This window comes from Oncorhynchus tshawytscha, linkage group LG24 (genome assembly GCF_018296145.1).
Source record: "Oncorhynchus tshawytscha isolate Ot180627B linkage group LG24, Otsh_v2.0, whole genome shotgun sequence".
Lineage (NCBI taxonomy): Eukaryota > Metazoa > Chordata > Actinopteri > Salmoniformes > Salmonidae > Oncorhynchus > Oncorhynchus tshawytscha.
In genome coordinates this window covers 8,336,061-8,355,732 of record NC_056452.1, presented here as the reverse complement: position 1 = coordinate 8,355,732, position 19,672 = coordinate 8,336,061, and the positions used below count along the sequence as shown (strand labels likewise).

Below are 19,672 nucleotides of genomic sequence, written 5' to 3'. Positions count from 1 at the left end.
AGCTGATTGCAAAACAGAGTAAAAAAAACAGAACACACAAAACAGTCTGTTCTGATGGGGAAATGGCGTTCTAGGGCCATTTCTGGACAAGACGATTGGCCCAGTGTATCTCAAATTGTCTTTCCAGTTACAACTTCGACATGACCATATCTTGTATATCTTCTTCTGGCCTGGTCTGAAACAAGATGTTGTGGCTTACTGTAAATCCTGTTGTGTTTGCCAGTGGGTAAATCGAACCAAGCTGTACCGGTTGCAACTTTGCAGCCTATTGTTGCTTTTGACTAACCTTTCAGCAGGGTTCTGGTGGATTGTGTTAGTCCTTTGCCCAAAGCAAAGAGTGGTAACCAGTTTCTCTTAACCATCATGGGCACTGCCACTCGATTCCTTGAGGCCATTCCGCTGAGGAAAATCACTGCTCCCAGTATTAAGACCCCTGGTGAAAATCTTTTCAACGTTTGGACTTCTGCAGGTAGTGCAGTCAGACGAAGGTTCGAATTTAATTTAAATGTTCTTCCAGCAAGTTCTACAGCAGTTGGGTGTTACCCATTGCCCTTCGAGTACCTAGTCTCAACGTGCTCTTGAGAGATTTCATCAGACTTTGAAGTCTATGTTGAGAGCTTACTGCTTTTAGTTTGAGAAAGACTGGGAAGAAGGGGTCCCTCTTGTGCCGTTTGCCACAAGGGAGGTTGTTCATGAATCTCTCCGGTTTTAGTCTGTATAAGCTCATGTTTGGACATCATATCAGAGGACCTTTGAGCTTGCTGAGGGAGAGGTTGTTGCAAGGCAACAGCTTACCTTGCTTAAACACAAAAGAAATCTGTTGGAGTACGATAGCGCTTTTCGATACAGATTGCACCGCGCCTGTGAATTTGCCAGTGAGAATCTGCAAACAAAAATGAAAGTTTGGTACGGTCGAAAGGACCAAAACCACTCTTTCGATGTGGGTGACCAAGTCCTGGTTTTGTTACCCATTCTGGGCTCACTGTTGCAAGCTCACTTTTCAAGCCCTTACCCCATAGTGAAAAAAGTTGTTAATCTTGTGGCAAAATTAATCTTGTGACAATTTTAATGTTGTAACAATTTGGTTTCTAGCTGGGGAATGTAACATCAGTACGTTAGTATTGTTGACTTTGGGACATGGTGTAGAAGGAGTGTCTATTCTCAGAGTATTTTGTTCCCAGGGTGTAAACCGGAAGGTCTTAAAACTCTATATTGTACATGCAGGAAGGGATGCCTTTTCAGTTGTGTATTCGACCAATGATGCAGATGACTGACTCCACACATTGTTGGTGGATATGTATGTTGGGCTCTTTGAATTCTCACTCAGTTCTCCTTATTGACAGGGAACTCACTCCTCTCCCCTCTCCTCTCTCTCCCTCCTCCATTTTTGTGAGATCACTAGAAGAAAAATATTGAGTCCGGTCAAGCGAGAATTTGAACTAGAATTTTGAGCAACAATTAAACATTGCATAAAAATGTTATGAGACCTCTCAGGCTTTGGGATCATTTTGGGTCGTTCTATATGAATTCACTTTCTGTCTGCACCCCTTTTAGATTTGAACAAAACCTTCCAAACATGTGTGCCCATGGTAGTGGTCAAAACATTCAGGAGATTTATTTTGCATACTCCACCCTACCATGAGTAGGCTGTCATTTCAAATAAGAATTTGTTCTTAACTTATTGCCAAGTTAAATCAAATAAAAAAACAAAAAAAAACAATTAAGTCATCCATGTCTTCATCGCTGAAAAAGATAAATGTTTGAGTTTGATAACATTTCAAAGCTTACAAACAGGTTTGTCAAAAGTTTGGACATAGCTACTCATTCCAGGGTTTTATTTTATTTTATTTTTTACAATTTTCTACATTGTAGAATAACAGTGAAGACATCAAAATTATGAAATAACACACATGGAATCATGTAGTAACCAAAAAAGTGATTCTTCAAATTAGCCACCCTTTGCCTTGATGACATCTTTGCACACTCTTGGCATTCTCTCAACCAGCTTCATGAGGTAGTCACCTGGAATGCATTTCAATTAACAGGTGTGCCTTAAGTTAATTTGTGGAATTTCTTTAGGTAATGCGTTTGAGCCAATCAGTTGTGTTGTGACAAGGTAGGGGTGGTATATACAGAAGATAGCCATATTTGGTAAAAGACCAAGTCCATATTATGACAAGAACAGCTCAAATAAACAAAGGGAAATGACAGTCCATCATTACTTTAGGACATGAAGGTCAGTCAATCCGGAAAATCCCAATAACTTTGAAAGTTTCTTCAATTGCAGATGCAAAAACCATCAAGCACTATGATGAAACTGGCTCTCATGAGGACCGCCACAGGAAAAGAACACCCAGAGTTACCTCTGCTGCAGGGGATAAGTTCATTGGAGTTAACTGCACCTCAGATTAAATGCTTCACAGAGTTCAAGTAACAGACACATCTCAACACCAACTGTTCAGAGGAGACTGCGTGAATCAGGTCTTCATGGTTGAATTGCTGCAAAGAAACCACTACTAAAGGACACCAATTGGAAGAAGAGACTTAATTGGGCCAAGAAACACGAGCAATGGACATCAGACTGGTGGAAATCTGTCTGATGAGTCCAAATGTGAGATCTTTGGTTCCGATCGCAGTGTCTTTGTGAGACGCAGAGTAGGTGAACAAATTATCTCTGCATGCGTGGTTCCCACCATGAAGCATGAAGGAGGAGGTGTGATGGTGTGGGGGTGCTTTGCTGGTGAAACTGTCTGTAATTTATTTAGAATTCACGGCACACTTAACCAGCATGGCTACCACAGCATTCTGCAGCGATACGCCATCCCATCTGGTTTGCGCTTAGTCCCACGATCATTGGTTTTTATCAGGACATTGACCCAAAACACATCTCCAGGCTGTGTAAGGGCGGGTGATGGAGTGCTGCATCAGATGACCTGGCTTCTACAATTCTCAACCCAATTTGAGATGGTTTGGGATGAGTTGGACCGCAGGTTGAAGGAAAAGCAGCTAACAATTGCTCAGCATATGTGGGGACTCCAAGACTGTTGGAAAAGCATTCCTCATGAAGCTGATTGAGAGAATGCCAAGAGTGTGCAAAGCTGTCATCAAGGCTACTTTTGAAGAATCTATTGTATTTTGATTTGTTTAATACTTTTTTGGGTTACTACTTGATTCCATATGTGTTATTTCATAGTTTTGATGTCTTCACTATTACTCTACAATGTAGAATTTTTTTTTTTTAATAAAGAAACTCTTGAATTAGTAGGTGTGTCCAATCTTTTGACTGGTTCTGTATGTTGTAGCTTAGACCCTATATTACAGGGTCTGAGTTGTTTTTGTTATGGCCGCCATCAGTTTAGTCACAGCATTCTCTTGAATACAGGGTAGGTGTCATTTCAATCATAGAAACAGAATTCATAGAATGGACCTATCCCTTCAGACCACTGCAATTTAGCTGGTATGCCACTGACATATGAATGAGTCTAAATTACTCTCAGAAAGATGACCGCCAGTCCACCATCTGTCGAAGGTCAACTTGAATGTGTATTCTGTTATCTAGGCTATTTCTATGATTTCAATAGGTGTCCTATGGGAGATTGACACTTTCCTTTAAAACAATGGATATTCCCACTCAAGTCAACATTCTCTGTGTGGACCTCCAACCATCTTTATGGTGACATTTGAAAGTTAAAATGTACACTTTTAGTTCATTTATTAGGCAAAACATGACATGCACACTGTATTCAGGGGCTCCGAAGTGGCGCAGCAGTCTAAGGCACTATGGGACAAAGAGTCTCATAGGGCATGCAGAATTGGCCTAGCGTTGTCCCGGTTACGGGAGGGTTTGGTCGGGGTAGGCCGTCATTGTTAAATAATAATTTGTTCTTAACTGACTTGCCGAGTTAAATATTTGTTTTATTCAAGAGCTGTGTCTCAACAGATGGTGGGCACAACAAACACCTCTGATGTAAAATAGTCTAAGCTTCAACATATATGAACAAAAAAACGGATATCATGTTTGCGATAGTTGATTATAAAGGTGAAACTTATTTTAAATAAATTATCAAATAGTTTGGCAACCATGTTTTGTAATCTTTCAAATTATATCAAGCTTAACTATTTACATTTTTCAGTGATGAAGACATTGTTGTCTCATGGCAGTGTGGAGTTTGCAAAATGGGTTAACTTTGATTACCCCTAGCTCCTGAATGTTTTGTCATTCAGGTCCAAAAAGTAATGTTCTGACTAGACGTCGACCGATTAATCGGAATGGCCAATTAATTAGGGCTGATTTCACGTTTTCATAACAATCGGACATCTGTATTTTTGGACACCGATTTGGCCATTCTTTTTTTTTTCTTTTCTTTTACACCTTTATTTAATCTTTATTTAACTAGGCAAGTCAGTTAAGAACACATTCTTATTTTCAATGACGGCCTAGGAACGGTGGGTTAACTGCCTTGTTCAGGGGCAGAACAACAGATTTTTACCTTGTCAGCTCGGGGATTCAATCTTGCAACCTTACAGTTAACTAGTCCAACGCTCTAACAACCTGCCTCTCATTGCACTCCACGGAGCCTGCCTGTTACGCGAATGCATTAAGAAGCCAAGGTAAGTTGCTAGCTAGCATTAAACTTCTCTTATAAAAAACAATCAATCAATCAATCATAATCACTAGTTAACTACATATGGTTGATGATATTACTAGTTTATCTAGCGTGTCCTGCGTTGCATATAATCGATGCGGTGCGTATTCGCGAAAAAGGACTGTCTTTGCTCCAACGTGTACCTAACCATAAACATCAATGCCTTTCTTAAAATCAATACACAGAAGTATATATTTTTAAACCTGCATATTTAGCTAAAAGAAATCCAGGTTAGCAGGCAATATTAACCAGGTTAAATTGTTTCACTTCTCTTGCGTTCATTGCACACAGAGTCAGGGTATATGCAACAGTTTGGGCCGCCTAATTTGCCAGATTCTTACGTAATTATGACATAACATTGAAGGTTGTGCAATGTAACAGGAATAGTTAGCAGGATGCCACCCGTTAGATAAAATACGGAACGGTTCCGTATTTCGCTGAAAGAATAAACGGCTTGTTTTCGAAATGATAGTTTCCGGATTCGACCATATTAATGACCAAGGGCTCGTATGTACTTGTACTTCCGGCGCCGACAGAGATGGCCGCCTCGCTTCGCGTTCCTAGGAAACTATGCAGTTTTTTGTTTTTTTTACGTGTTATTTCTTACACTAGTACCCCAGGTCATCTTAGGTTTCTTTACATACAGCCGAGAAGAACTACTGAATATAAGATCAGCGTCAACTCACCATCAGTACGACCAAGAATATGTTTTTCGCGATGCGGATCCTGTGTTCTGCCTTACAACCAGTGTAACCGAGTGGATCACATGCAGCAACCAAAAAAAAAAACGACTCAGAAAAAGAGGGAAACGAAGCGGTCTTCTGGTCAGACTCCGGAGACGGGCACATCGTGCACCACTCCCTAGCATTCTTCTTGCCAATGTCCAGTGTCTTGACAACAAGGTTGATGAAATCCGAGCAAGGGTAGCATTCCAGAGGGACATCAGAGACTGTAACGTTCTTTGCTTCACGGAAACATGGCTAACTGGAGAGACGCAATCCGAAGCGGTGCAGCCAGCGGGTTTCTCCACGCATCGCGCCGACAGAAACAAACATCTTTCTGGTAAGAAGAGGGGCGGGGGCGTATGTCTTATGGCCAACGTGACATGGTGTGATGAAAGAAACATACAGGAACTCAAATCATTCTGTTCACCTGATTTAGAATTCCTCACAATCAAATGTAGACCGCATTATCTACCAAGAGAATTCTCTTCGATTATAATCACAGCCGTATATATCCCCCCAAGCAGACACATCGATGGCTCTGAACGAACTTTATTTAACTCTCTGCAAACTGGAAACGATTTATCCGGAGGCTGCATTCATTGTAGCTGGGGATTTTAACAAGGCTAATCTGAAAACAAGACTCCCTAAATTTTATCAGCATATCGATTGCGCAACCAGGGGTGGAAAGACCCTGGATCATTGTTACTCTAACTTCCGCGACGCATATAAGGCCCTGCCCCGCCCCCCTTTCAGAAAAGCTGACCACGACTCCATTTTGTTGATCCCTGCCTACAGACAGAAACTAAAACAAGAAGCTCCCACGCTGAGGTCTGTCCAACGCTGGTCCGACCAAGCTGACTCCACACTCCAAGTATTTATGAAGTGCTTTGAGAGACTAGTCAAGGACCATATCACCTCCACCCTACCTGACACCCTTGACCCACTCCAATTTGCTTACCGCCCAAATAGGTCCACAGACGATGCAATCTCAACCACACTGCACACTGCCCTAACCCATCTGGACAAGAGGAATACCTATGTGAGAATGCTGTTCATCGACTACAGCTCGGCATTCAACACCATAGTACCCTCCAAGCTCGTCATCAAGCTCGAGACCCTGGGTCTCGACCCCGCCCTGTGCAACTGGGTACTGGACTTCCTGACGGGCCGCCCCCAGGTGGTGAGGGTAGGCAACAACATCTCCTCCCCGCTGATCCTCAACACTGGGGCCCCACAAGGGTGCGTTCTGAGCCCTCTCCTGTACTCCCTGTTCACCCACGACTGCGCGGCCATGCACGCCTCCAACTCAATCATCAAGTTTGCGGACGACACAACAGTGGTAGGCTTGATTACCAACAACGACGAGACGGCCTACAGGGAGGAGGTGAGGGCCCTCGGAGTGTGGTGTCAGGAAAATAACCTCACACTCAACGTCAACAAAACTAAGGAGATGATTGTGGACTTCAGGAAACAGCAGAGGGAACACCCCCATCCACATCGATGGAACAGTAGTGGAGAGGGTAGCAAGTTTTAAGTTCCTCGGCATACACATCACAGACAAACTGAATTGGTCCACTCACACAGACAGCATCGTGAGGAAGGCGCAGCAGCGCCTCTTCAAACTCAGGAGGCTGAAGAAATTCGGCTTGTCACCAAAAGCACTCACAAACTTCTACAGATGCACAATCGAGAGCATCCTGGCGGGCTGTATCACCGCCTGGTATGGCAACTGCACCGCCCTCAACCGTAAGGCTCTCCAGAGGGTAGTGAGGTCTGCACAACGCATCACCGGGGGCAAACTACCTGCCCTCCAGGACACCTACACCACCCGATGCTACAGGAAGGCCATAAAGATCATCAAGGACATCAACCACCCGAGCCACTGCCTGTTCACCCCGCTGCCATCCAGAAGGCGGGGTCAGTACAGGTGCATCAAAGCTGGGACCGAGAGACTGTAAAACAGCTTCTATCTCAAGGCCATCAGACTGTTAAACAGCCACCACTAACATTGAGTGGCTACTGCCAACACACTGTCAATGACACTGACTCTACTCCAGCCACTTTAATCATAGGAATTGATGGGAAATGATGTAAATATATCACTAGCCACTTTAAACAATGCTACCTTATATAATGTTACTTACCCTACATTGTTCATCTCATATGCATACGTTGATACTGTACTCTATATCATCGACTGCATCCTTATGTAATACATGTATCACTAGCCACTTTAACTATGCCACTTGGTTTACATACTTATCTCATATGTATATACTGTACTCGATATCATCTACTGTATCTTGCCTATGCTGCTCTGTACCATCACTCATTCATATATCCTTATGTACATATTCTTTATCCCCTTACACTGTGTATGACAGTAGTTTTTTTTGGAATTGTTAGTTAGATTACTTGCTCGTTATTACTGCATTGTCGGAACTAGAAGCACAAGCATTTCGCTACACTCGCATTAACATCTGCTAACCATGTGTATGTGACAAATAAAATTTGATTTGATTTGATTTGATTTGATGTCTGTGTGTTATTATGTTATAATTAAGTCTATGATTTGATAGAGCAGTCTGACTGAGCGATGGTAGGCACCAGCAGGCTCGTAAGCATTCATTCAAACAGCACTTTCGTGCATTTTGCCAGCAGCTCTTCCTTGTGATTTCAAGCATTACGCTGTTTATGGCTTCAAGCCTATCAACTCCCGAGATTAGGCTGGTGTAACCGATGTGAAATGGCTAGCTAGTTAGCGGGGTGCGCGCTAATAGCGTTTCAAACTTCACTCGCTCTGAGACTTGGAGTATTTATTCCCCTTGCTCTGCATGTGTAACCGGTGCTTTACTGCATCAGTGTAACTCTGCGTTGTGTGTGGTTGATTGAGACTATAGACATGGACTTTGGAGATCAGATAGATTTAATCAAGCAGAATTCACTCTCTGCATCCTGCATCTGCATCCAAAATAAAATAAAACATATGTAGTGCACATATGTTCCGCGAATCGTCGCCTCTTTCTTTCATAGTGCATCAATATGATTTTTGAATACAAAAATTAATACAGCCTCTCCTTATTATACATAACATATGTTGCATAGATAAAACCACATACCTGCATCCAAAAGAAATTAAAACATTTGTAGAGCACATATGTTCCGCAAATCGTCGCCTCTTTCTACAACAGATGCACAATACAAGGGACTGGGATCATTTGAGGAGCTAGCCATCATTCACACATACACACGCTAACATCTTAGCTAGCTATTAACACATGTTGAATTCAGAATGTTGATATCATCCTAAAAAGTACAATTACAAGTGCATCTTAAAACTTCTTACGGATAGGCGGGACAGTTGCGTCCCACTTGGGCAAAAAACAGGGAAAATGCAGCTCTGCAAATTTAAAAAAATTATATAAAAATCAAACTTTCATTAAATCACACATGTAAGATACTCAATTAAAGCTACACTCGTGAATCCAGCCAACATGTCAGATTAAAAAAATTCTGAACGGTTAGTCCTCGGGGTTTTGCCTGCTATATAAGTTCTGTTATACTCACAGACATGATTCAAACAGTTTTAGAAACTTCAGAGTGTTTTCTATTCAAATCTACTAATAATATGCATGTCTTATATTCTTGGCATGAGTAGCAGGAAGTTGAAATTGGGCACGCTTCTTATCCAAAAGTGAAAATGCTGCCCCCTATCCCAAAGAGGTTAAAAGAATCAAACTTTTCTGAAGACGACAGAAAAAGCTTGCCTACCTCTCATAGTGCATCAAAATGATTTGAGCACGAGCACGCAGGGCATTAACGTAAGTACACACTCCCCTCTCCCAGGATGCAGGCAGGCATAATAACAAATCAACATGACATATTAATATATGAACCTGGTGAAATTCACACAGTACTTTAACAACTGTTACACATGGGTAATGCTGCTTTGAGGGTGGCTGTTGTCGATGCGTTCTTGGTTCGAGCCCAGGTAGGGGCGAGGAGAGGGACGGAAGCTATACTGTTACACTGGCAATACTAAAGTGCCTATAAGAACATCCAATAGTCAAAGGTATATGAAATACAAATGGTATAGAGAGAAAAAGTCCTATAATTTCTATAATAACTACAACCTAAAACTTCTTACCTGGGAATATTGAAGACTCATGTTAAAAGGAACCACCAGCTTTCATAAGTTCTCATGTTCTGAGCAAGGAACTTAAACATTAGCTTTCTTACATGGCACATATTGCACTTTTACTTTCTTCTCCAACACTTTGTTTTTGCATTATTTAAACAAAATTGAACATGTTTCATTATTTCTTTGAGGCTATATTGATTGTATGGATGTATTATATTAAAATAAGTGTTCATTCAGTATTGTTGTAATTGTCATTATTACAAATAGATTTTGGGGAAAAAATCGACCGATTAATCGGTACCGGCTTTTTTTTGGCCCTCCAATAATCGGTATCGGTATCGGCGTTGAAAAATCATAATCGGTCGACCTCTAGTTCTGACCACTTCTACCATGGGCAAACACGTATAAAAGGTTTTGTTCAAATCAAAACGGCTGTAGTCAAAAAGTAATTGAAATCATATGGAATGGTGCTACAGGGAACTTGTCTGTTCAGTTGTGGGGGAACTATTCTTTTGACATTGAAGTTAACAGGGTGAAAACGAGTATGTACTTCTGAGTGAGTTTTTTTATTTTATTTTTTATATACATGTATATACATCTTTTTTTACTGTATGTTATTTTCCTCCCTGTGCTATACACGCAGTAAACAATCTATATGAGTGGCAGGTAGCCTAGCGGTTAGTGTTCGGCCAGTAACCGAAAGGATGTTTGTTCGAATCCCTGAGCTGACAAGGTGAGAATAATCTGCCGCCGTGCTCTTGAGCAAGGCACTTTACCCTAATTGCTCCAGGGTAATGTTGATAATGTCTGATCCTGACTGTAACCCCCACTCACCAAGGCTGTCTCAGGGGGAATTGGCGTAAGACAAATGTGTGAAATAGGACAAATATACATATAAAATAGGATAAACATAAGGACCCACCAAATTATTATTATTAGAATACCTTCTGGGAGAGAAACTTTCACAACAAAATCTCAATTTTTTATGTAAATGAAATGTTATCAAAGGGTCCAGACCCCTTTTTTTGTGATTTCACGTTTTAGAGAAACGTATCCCAAAGACCAAATCACTTCCTCATCCTTGTTGTGTAGTATTGGGTCCCCAAAAAACATGAACAAAGGCTCAAAAAACACTCATACATCCTTTTAGAAACGGCAAAGCTCTCAGTATAGTGACACATTTGTTTAGATGTTGTTAACTTGAAATTGTGTCATTATGAACTGCGACCTTATATTACATTTTGTTGCGACTCTAGCATTTTGCAGGTAGCTGACAAAATAATGGAAACACTTGAGGAAATTAGGGATACAAAGTGTATTGAAAGCATGGGGTGCTTCCACACAGGAAGTTCCAGACACTTGTAGAAACTATGCCAAGGCGCAGTGAAGCTGTTCTGGTGGCTCCTGGTGGCCCAACACCCAACACCCTAGTAAGACACTATATGTGTTTTCTTTATTTTGGCAGTTACCAGCAGGCTACATGGAAAATGGAACCGCTCGAATTGCGCAAATGGGAATATAACATTGTGGATAAAGTTCAGAATGACAACTTCATGTGTACGAAATCTAAAGACCTGCATCACTATACTGAGAGCTTTGCCATTTCTAAAAGGACATATTTGGGTGTTTTTGGAGATTTTCTTCATGTTTTTTCAGGGCCCCCATACTACACAATGAGGAAGTGATTTGCTGTTTGGGTAAGTTTCTCTAAAACATGTGAAATCACAAATGTGTCCTGGACCCTTCTATAACATTCAATTTACAGAAAAAAGTATTGAAAATGTATTTTTCAAAATAACCATTTTATAAAACATTATTTTCTCTCTCCCTCAGACTGTGCTCCAGCGGAGCAGGAGAAGCTGTTTGTGCAGAAGCTGCGCCAGTGTTGCATGCTCTTTGACTTCCTGTCGGACCCACTAAGTGACCTGAAATGGAAGGAGGTGAAGCGTGCGGCGCTGAGCGAGATGGTCGAGTACATCACCCACAACAGGAACGTCATCACAGAGCCCATCTACCCAGAGGTGGTGCACATGGTGAGTGTCAGCAGACTACACTGGAAGAGAGTAGATGAGCCAGCCTTAAGGCTGGGGTGAATATGGCTGTTTTGAGTTGGACTGGGTAGAGCTGGTGTTATGATCATCTTTGCTACCACCCAGAATGTGCTACTTTCTAACAATTTAAGCTATCCCTCAGAATGTGCTATTTTTATGTCCCGGGTCCCACTGTTCAGAATGAAAGACTAAGGGTAGCATGCTTTAAAACATGTTTCCAACAGAAAGAATACAATGCCATGAGAATCTCCATTGAGGCTAGCACATTCTGAGCTGTCAGGTCAAAATTATTAACCAGATTATTAGCATTTTACAGGGATTTGCTTTACATTTGAGCTCCACAAATTAAGAAAGAGATAGATAGTGACAACACCAGATGTAACAGATAGGAATGGGGTTAATTTCAATTCAAAAAAGTAAACCAAACTGAATTTCCAATTTTCCTCTTTGAGGAGTCATTGACATCACACAGCCATACAAAAACTACAAATCTGAAGCATGAAGCAATTCTCTACATGCGTGACCCATCAAGTTAACCTGACGTAGTTTTTAATGTGATAGCTCATTGTGGCCTAGCATAAGGCTGTCATGGATAAGTGTGTAAACGCAGTGAGCCTTTTCAAGTGTCAAAGCATTTCATTCAGTCCATGATTTTAGAATATTCAAATTGTAATGCTTTACCCCGGCTCCCTACTGTATACTCGCTTGTCTTTCAGCAGACATCACCCAGATTCACTTTGAAGTATTTTTCTTTTATACATCAAAGCTTCCACAGTAAGCGGTGAAGCTAATGAGTTATTATAATCATTTGACATTGAATTAAAAACCTCTGTGAATGAATAAATGTATATTTTCTCTTTTTAAAAGCTACATCTGGACTTGAACTTGTTTACCTAGCTAGCAGCTCTGCAACCAACAGAAATAGCAGTGTTCTATATCCTCAGGCCACTTGCACTGTCCCATGATCTGTCTTGACTGGGAATAGCAGTTATAGCTAGCACCCCACAGGGCAAGTCAGTTGATGTTGGAGACAAATGATAACACACTTGGTTCCAATGAAATATGTACAACTGTTTGAGTTGGCCAAGTAGATGCCCTGAAAACTTCAGACATGCGCCCTTCCTTCCTTATCTCCTTGAGGTAAACACAGATCTATAAGTGACTAGATAGAGTGGTAACTTTCTCTCATCCATTACTTTCACCAATTTTATATCTGTGTTTAAGTAAGGTATGAAGGAAGGATCAAGGATGCATTTTAAAGTATTTAAACAGGGCCTATATTTTTTGGACAAAAAAAATCCCAAGGCGATCCTGTTACATTCGATGTAAAATGAAACAACAGCCAGGGAAGCGTTTCGGCTCCATACTGGCCTTCATCAGGGTGATCTACTGAATCTGAGTATACTTTGTTGTGCTTTTCCCACCCTCAGTTTATGGTGAACATGTTCCGAACGTTGCCTCCGTCATCCAACCCCACAGGAGCAGAGTTTGACCCGGAGGAGGACGAGCCTACACTTGAGGCTGCTTGGCCACATCTCCAGGTATCCAGGGCATCTAATAACCCAGCTTACATGGCCCGGGTCGTGTTCATTCGGCACCAAACGGAAGAAAACAGACGGAAACTACCTGGTTTTGTCCTAAACACACATTTTTGTTCGTAAAGAGATTTCTGTTGCATGTCCTAATGAACACACGTCCCTGCTGTTTGAGTAAGATTTAAATGCTGCAAATCGTACATTCTCTGAAGTACAGTGCTGTAAAATGAAAGCATCTAATCAGTTTAGAATTAAAGTCAATTGGACCTTCCCTAACTCTTGGCTCAGACCAAACGAGCACATCTGTTTATTATGGATCATTATTTATTTTATTTATTTATTTCACCTTTATTTAACCAGGTAGGCAAGTTGAGAACAAGTTCTCATTTACAATTGCGACCTGGCCAAGATAAAGCAAAGCAGTTCGACACATACAAAGACACAGAGTTACACATGGAGTAAAACAAACATACAGTCAATAATACAGTATAAACAAGTCTATATACGATGTGAGCAAATGAGGTGAGATAAGGGAGGTAAAGGCAAAAAAAAAGGCCATGGTGGCAAAGTAAATACAATATAGCAAGTAAAACACTGGAATGGTAGATTTGCAGTGGAAGAATGTGCAAAGTAGAAAGACAGATATACCTGCTGGAGCGCGTGCTACAGGTGGGTGATGCTATGGTGACCAGCGAGCTGAGATACGGGGGGACTTTACCTAGCAGGGTCTTGTAAATGACATGGAGCCAGTGGGTTTGGCAACCCAGTATGAAGCGAGGGCCAGCCAACGAGAGTGTACAGGTTGCAATGGTGGGTAGTATATGGGGCTTTGGTGACAAAACGGATTGCACTGTGATAGACTGCATCCAATTTGTTGAGTAGGGTATTGGAAATGACATTGCCGAAGTCGAGGATTGGTAGGATGGTCAGTTTTACAAGGGTATGTTTGGCAGCATGAGTGAAGGATGATTTGTTGCGAAATAGGAAGCCAATTCTAGATTTAACTTTGGATTGGAGATGTTTGATGTGGGTCTGGAAGGAGAGTTTACAGTCTAACCAGACACCTAGGTATTTGTAGATGTCCACGTATTCTAAGTCAGAGCCGTCCAGAGTAGTAATGTTGGACAGGCGGGCAGGTGCAGGCAGTGATCGGTTGAAGAGCATGCCTTTAGTTTTACTTGTATTTAATTAAGAGCAATTGGATGCCATGGAAGGAGAGTTGTATGGCATTGAAGCTTGCCTGGAGGGTTGTTAACACAGTGTCCAAAGAAGGGCCAGAAGTATACAGAATGGTGTCGTCTGCGTAGAGGTGGATCAGAGACTCACCAGCAGCAAGAGCGACATCATTGATGTATACAGAGAAGAGAGTCGGTCCAAGAATTGAACCCTGTGGCACCCCCATAGAGACTGCCAGAGGTCTGGACAGGAGACCCTCCGATTTGACACACTGAACTCTATCGGAAAAGTAGTTGGTGAACCAGGCGAGGCAATCATTTGAGAAACCAAGGCTGTCGAGTCTGGTGATGAGGATGTGGTGATTGACAGAGTCGAAAGCCTTGGCCAGATCAATGAATACGGCTGCACAGTAATGTTTCTTATCGATGGTGGTTAAGATATCGTTTAGGACATTGAGCGTGGCTGAGGTGCACCCATGACCAGCTCTGAAACCAGATTGCATAGCAGAGAAGGTATGGTGAGATTCGAAATGGTCGGTAATCTGTTTGTTGACTTGGCTTTCGAAGACCTTAGAAAGTCAGGGTAGGATAGATATAGGTCTGTAGCAGTTTGGGTCAAGAGTGCCCCCCCCCCTTTGAAGAGGGGGATGACCGCAGCTGCTTTCCAATCTTTGGGAATCTCAGACGACACGAAAGAGAGGTTGAACAGGCTAGTAATAGGGGTGGCAACAATTTCGGCAGATAATTTTAGAAAGAAAGGGTCCAGATTGTCTAGCCCGGCTGATTTGTAGGGGTCCAGATTTTGCAGCTCTTTCAGAACATCAGCTGACTGGATTTGGGGGGAGGAGAAATAGGGAAGGCTTGGGCGAGTTGCTGTGGGGGGTGCAGTGCTGTTGACCGGGGTAGGATTAGCCAGGTGGAAAGCATGGCCAGCCGTAGAAAAATGCTTATTGAAATTCTCAATTATAGTGGATTTATCAGTGGTGACAGTACTTCCTATCTGCAGTGCAGTGGGCAGCTGGGAGAAGGTGTTCTTATTCTCCATGGACTTTACAGTGTCCCAGAACTTTTTTGAGTTAGTGTTGCAGGAAGCAAATTTCTGCTTTCTAGCCTTGGCTTTTCTAACTGCATGTGTATAATGGTTTCTAGCTTCCCTGAACAGCTGCATATCACGGGGGCTGTTCGATGTTAATGCAGAACGCCATAGGATGTTTTTGTGTTGGTTAAGGGCAGTCAGGTCTGGGGAGAACCAAGAGCTATATCTGTTCCTGGTTCTAAATTTCTTGAATGGGGCATGCTTATTTAAGATGGTTAGGAAGGCATTTAAAAAAAATAACCAGGCATCCTCTACTGACGGGATGAGATCAATATCCTTCCAGGATACCCCGGCCAGGTCGATTAGAAAGGCCTGCTCGCTGAAGTGTTTCAGGGAGCGTTTGATGAGTGGAGGTCGTTTGACCGCTGACTCATTACGGATGCAGGCAATGAGGCAGTGATCGCTGAGATCTTGGTTGAAGACAACAGAGGTGTATTTAGAGGGCAAGTTGGTTAGGATGATATCTGTGAGGGTGCCTGTGTTTAAGGCTTTGGGGAGGTACCTGGTAGGTTCATTGATCATTTGTGTGAGATTGAGGGCATCAAGCTTAGATTGTAGGATGGCTGGGGTGTTAAGCATGTTCCAGTTTAGGTCGCCTAGCAGCATGAGCTTTGAAGATAGATGGGGGGCAATCAGTTCACATATGGTGTCCAGATCACAGCTGGGGGCAGAGAGTGGTCTATAGCAGGTGGCAACGGTGAGAGACTTGTTTTTAGAGAGGTGGATTTTAGTAGAAGTTCAAATTGTTTGGGTACAGACCTGGATAGTAGGACAGAACTCTGCAGGCTATCTTTGCAGTAGATTGCAACACCGCCCCCTTTGGCAGTTCTATCTTGTCTGAAAATGTTGTGGTTTGGAATGAACATTTCAGAATTTTTGGTGGTCTTCCTAAGCCAGGATTCAGACACAGCTAGAACATCCGGGTTGGCAGAGTGTGCTAAAGCAGTGAATAGAACAAACTTAGGGAGGAGGCTTCTAATGTTAACATGCATGAAACCAAGGCTATTACGGTTACAGAAGTCATCAAAAGAGAACGCCTTGGGAATAGGAGTGGAGCTAGGCACTGCAGGGCCTGGATTCACCTCTACATCGCCAGAGGAGGAGTAGGATAAGGGTACGGCTAAAAGCAATAAGAATTGGTCGTCTAGAACGTCTGGAACAGAGAGTAAAAGGAGGTTTCTAGGTGCGATAAAATAGCTTCAAGGTATAATGTACAGACATAGGTATGGTAGGATGTGAATACAATTGTCTCTAGAAACATAATTGAAACCAGGAGATGTCATCGCATGTGTGGGTGGTGGAACTAATAGGTTGGATAAGGTATAGTGAGCAGGACTAGAGGCTCTACAGTGAAATAAGCCAATAGACACTAACCAGAACAGCAATGGACAAGGCATATTAAGGAGAGGCATGCTTAGTCGAGTGATCAAAAGGGTCCAGTTGTCACGTTTTATCAAGGTGGGTGGAATCAGGCGCAGAGAGCAGGTTTCAGATATTTGACAGTTTATTCTCCGGCGCACGAAAAACACGGTCAACCCAAACACAGGGTGAATAATCCAAATCAGGATCAAAAATAGACCGGAGAATAAAACACAAGCACTACACCAAATGACATGAATACAAAAACAATCCCGCACAAAACAAGGGCGGGACAACCTACTACATATAAGGACGTAAATTAAACTAAAATACACACAGGTGAAACTAATAAGACAAAACCAATAGACAAACGAAAAGGGATCGGTAGTGGCTAGTAGGACGGTGACGACGACCGCCGAGCACTGCCCGAACAGGCAGGAGAGCCAACTTCGGCGGAAGTCGTGACACCAGTGAGTAGTGAGGTTGGTTGGGGTCACGGTGATTTAGACAGCTAGCCGGGCCATCGGTAGCAAGCTAGCATAGGATGGAGGTCTGTTATTAGCCACCTTGTGCGTTTCCGTTGGTAGGATTAGTGGGGTTCCGTGTGGTAGAGGGGATGAATCCAATTCGCAATTTTTTTTATTATGATAGGATTTGCATTGGGGAATTACTGTGATTTTACAAAACATTTTTGTAAGGAAAGATTATGACTAGCATTTTGGACATGATCTTTCTTTATATGCATTCAGCAAATTAGGTATTTGTAAAAGGTTTTCTTTCTTTACAGCTCGTCTACGAATTTTTCCTTCGGTTTTTAGAATCTCCTGACTTTCAACCGAACATAGCAAAGAAGTACATCGACCAAAAATTTGTGATGCAGGTAAGAGCTTATAGAAACATGGATACTCGCACATTGTTGAATGCTCACACAGTTTTATTGTGATGGCAAGGGCATTTCTTTCTTTAAGTGTAAAGTCTTGTCTTTGGTTTTGTGGAGTCTGATGGGAGTGATGTCATGTGTCCACAGCTTTTAGACCTGTTTGACAGTGAGGACCCACGGGAGAGGGACTTCCTCAAAACCACTCTCCACAGGATCTATGGGAAATTCCTGGGACTACGGGCCTACATCAGAAAACACATCAATAATATATTTTATAGGTGAGTTTAATTTCAGCCGATTTGTTTAATCTTAGATATTTTAACACATCAAATTGATTGCTGAAGATTCAATGGTGAATTTGGTTGTTTAGTTTTATAACTACAAGAAATGTATGTTTTTAGCTGCGTAACTAAATAAAATGGCTCTCTGTTTTTAACAGGTTTATCTATGAGACTGAGCACCATAATGGAATAGCAGAATTACTGGAGATACTCGGAAGGTACACTTTAAGCTCTAATCCAGTGTGTCTTGCAGTGGAGTTAGAATAGTTATTTTTGACTGTTATCCAGTCTCATGATGTCTTCTCGACTGCAGATAGGATCTCTAACCATTCATGGTCAGCTGTTGTTTATCCTTTATCCCTTTAATTTTCTGTTACTATTTTTAGTTCAGTTGAATTATTTGTTTCTCTCTCCATTCACAGTATAATCAATGGGTTTGCCTTACCACTAAAAGAGGAGCACAAGATTTTCCTGTTAAAGGTCCTTTTGCCTTTGCACAAAGTCAAATCACTTAGTGTCTACCATCCACAGGTAAGCCCTTCTTTTTTCGTGTTTAATGTCATGTTTATTAGGCACATAAGGTAAGAAAACAGACTGAAACAGGGAGGGACTACCTTTACTTGTCCAAACGTGTGTTTTCATTTTCCTGTGAAAGACATTTTAAAACGTTTTCCATTGTGTGGCCCTAATCAACATGACACAGTTCTGATGATTGTTCTGCTATCAGCCATGCTGCCCTGGGCTCGGTTCAGGAGGGTGAGAATTTACAGAACGTTCAGATAGAAATGCATTGTGTAGAACAGACACGATTCTCTGTCGTCTAGAATAGGGAGTTATTTCAGCTCTCTTCAATAAATTTCGATCTGCAACTTTCTGATTTTTTTTCCTTTTTTCCCCTGCTGAATGGAAATGTATAGAAATCTATGGAAATGGCTGAGTATAGCCCTAGTTATGGCCAGTTGGCACACAGTGGTGTTGTTTCCAGTTGGGTCAGGCCTGTTCAGGCAGTGAGTGGGGGAGGTGAGAGCAGTATCCTGGCTGCTACAAGTTAGCTGTAATCTGATACCTGGCATTCACAAGCCTGAGTTACTATGTTGACAAAAGCCGCTCTCTCTCGCTCTCTGTGCCGGCATGTGTCTCTTTCCCTGTATGACTGCTGTCAGCCAAGTGGGTCCCTTGAGCTGGTGGAACAGTTTTTAGTCTGCTCTGTGGGCCATTGCATAGCATAGTAACTCAAATAGAGCTTGATCTATGTGTTAGCATCTGTTTTGCCCCAGCCTAATGCAAAATGAGGAAACATGCCTTACAGTAATTGTCATTGCAGTGCAGAACATTGCAGTTATATCGCCGTTATACTGCTAGTATTACTGCGTCCAAAGTATTAGTTACTACAATGATTTGTTTTCGGACTATTTTTGGTGTAAATGTCAAAACAATAAGATTGTGTCTTCACTAATTGAATCATCACTAATTGTGTAATATATTGTGTTTTTATTCCCCCTAGCTGGCATACTGTGTTGTGCAATTTCTAGAGAAGGACAGCACTCTCACTGAACCAGTAAGTCATGTGAAATTTCTCCTCACATTTCCTTGTGAATCGCTTGTTTATAGTACTTGACCTGAGGCTGTGTCACGTTCTGACCATAGTTCTTTTGTGCTTTCTTTGTTTTAGTGTTGGTCAGGACGTGAGCTGAGTGGGCATTCTATGTTGTGTGTCTAGTTTTCCCATTTCTATGTTTGGCCTGATATGGTTCTCAATCAGAGGCAGGTGTTAGTCATTGTC

At 42.0% G+C, this 19,672-nt stretch overlaps 1 protein-coding gene across 19 annotated transcripts in view; it reads left to right on the top strand.

The window, feature by feature from the left end:
- The window catches only part of LOC112256394 (serine/threonine-protein phosphatase 2A 56 kDa regulatory subunit gamma isoform), a 44,806-nt gene that overhangs the window by 13,126 nt on the left and 12,008 nt on the right, over nt 1-19,672 (top strand). For 17 of the 19 annotated variants that reach the window (XR_006079786.1, XR_006079777.1, XR_006079779.1 and 14 more), the window contains exons 2-8: nt 11,346-11,545; nt 12,994-13,104; nt 17,516-17,608; nt 17,756-17,886; nt 18,048-18,107; nt 18,312-18,420; nt 19,394-19,447. Coding sequence is in view for 9 of the 19 variants with exons in the window: in XM_042305281.1 (XP_042161215.1) it covers nt 11,346-11,545; nt 12,994-13,104; nt 17,516-17,608; nt 17,756-17,886; nt 18,048-18,107; nt 18,312-18,420; nt 19,394-19,447 (758 nt within the window). In the remaining 10 variants the exon portion in view is untranslated. Of the gene's footprint in view, nt 1-11,168; nt 11,210-11,345; nt 11,546-12,993; nt 13,105-17,515; nt 17,609-17,755; nt 17,887-18,047; nt 18,108-18,311; nt 18,421-19,393; nt 19,448-19,672 lie in introns of all 19 variants that reach the window. The other 2 variants (XM_042305278.1, XM_042305282.1) reach the window with 1 other exon arrangement.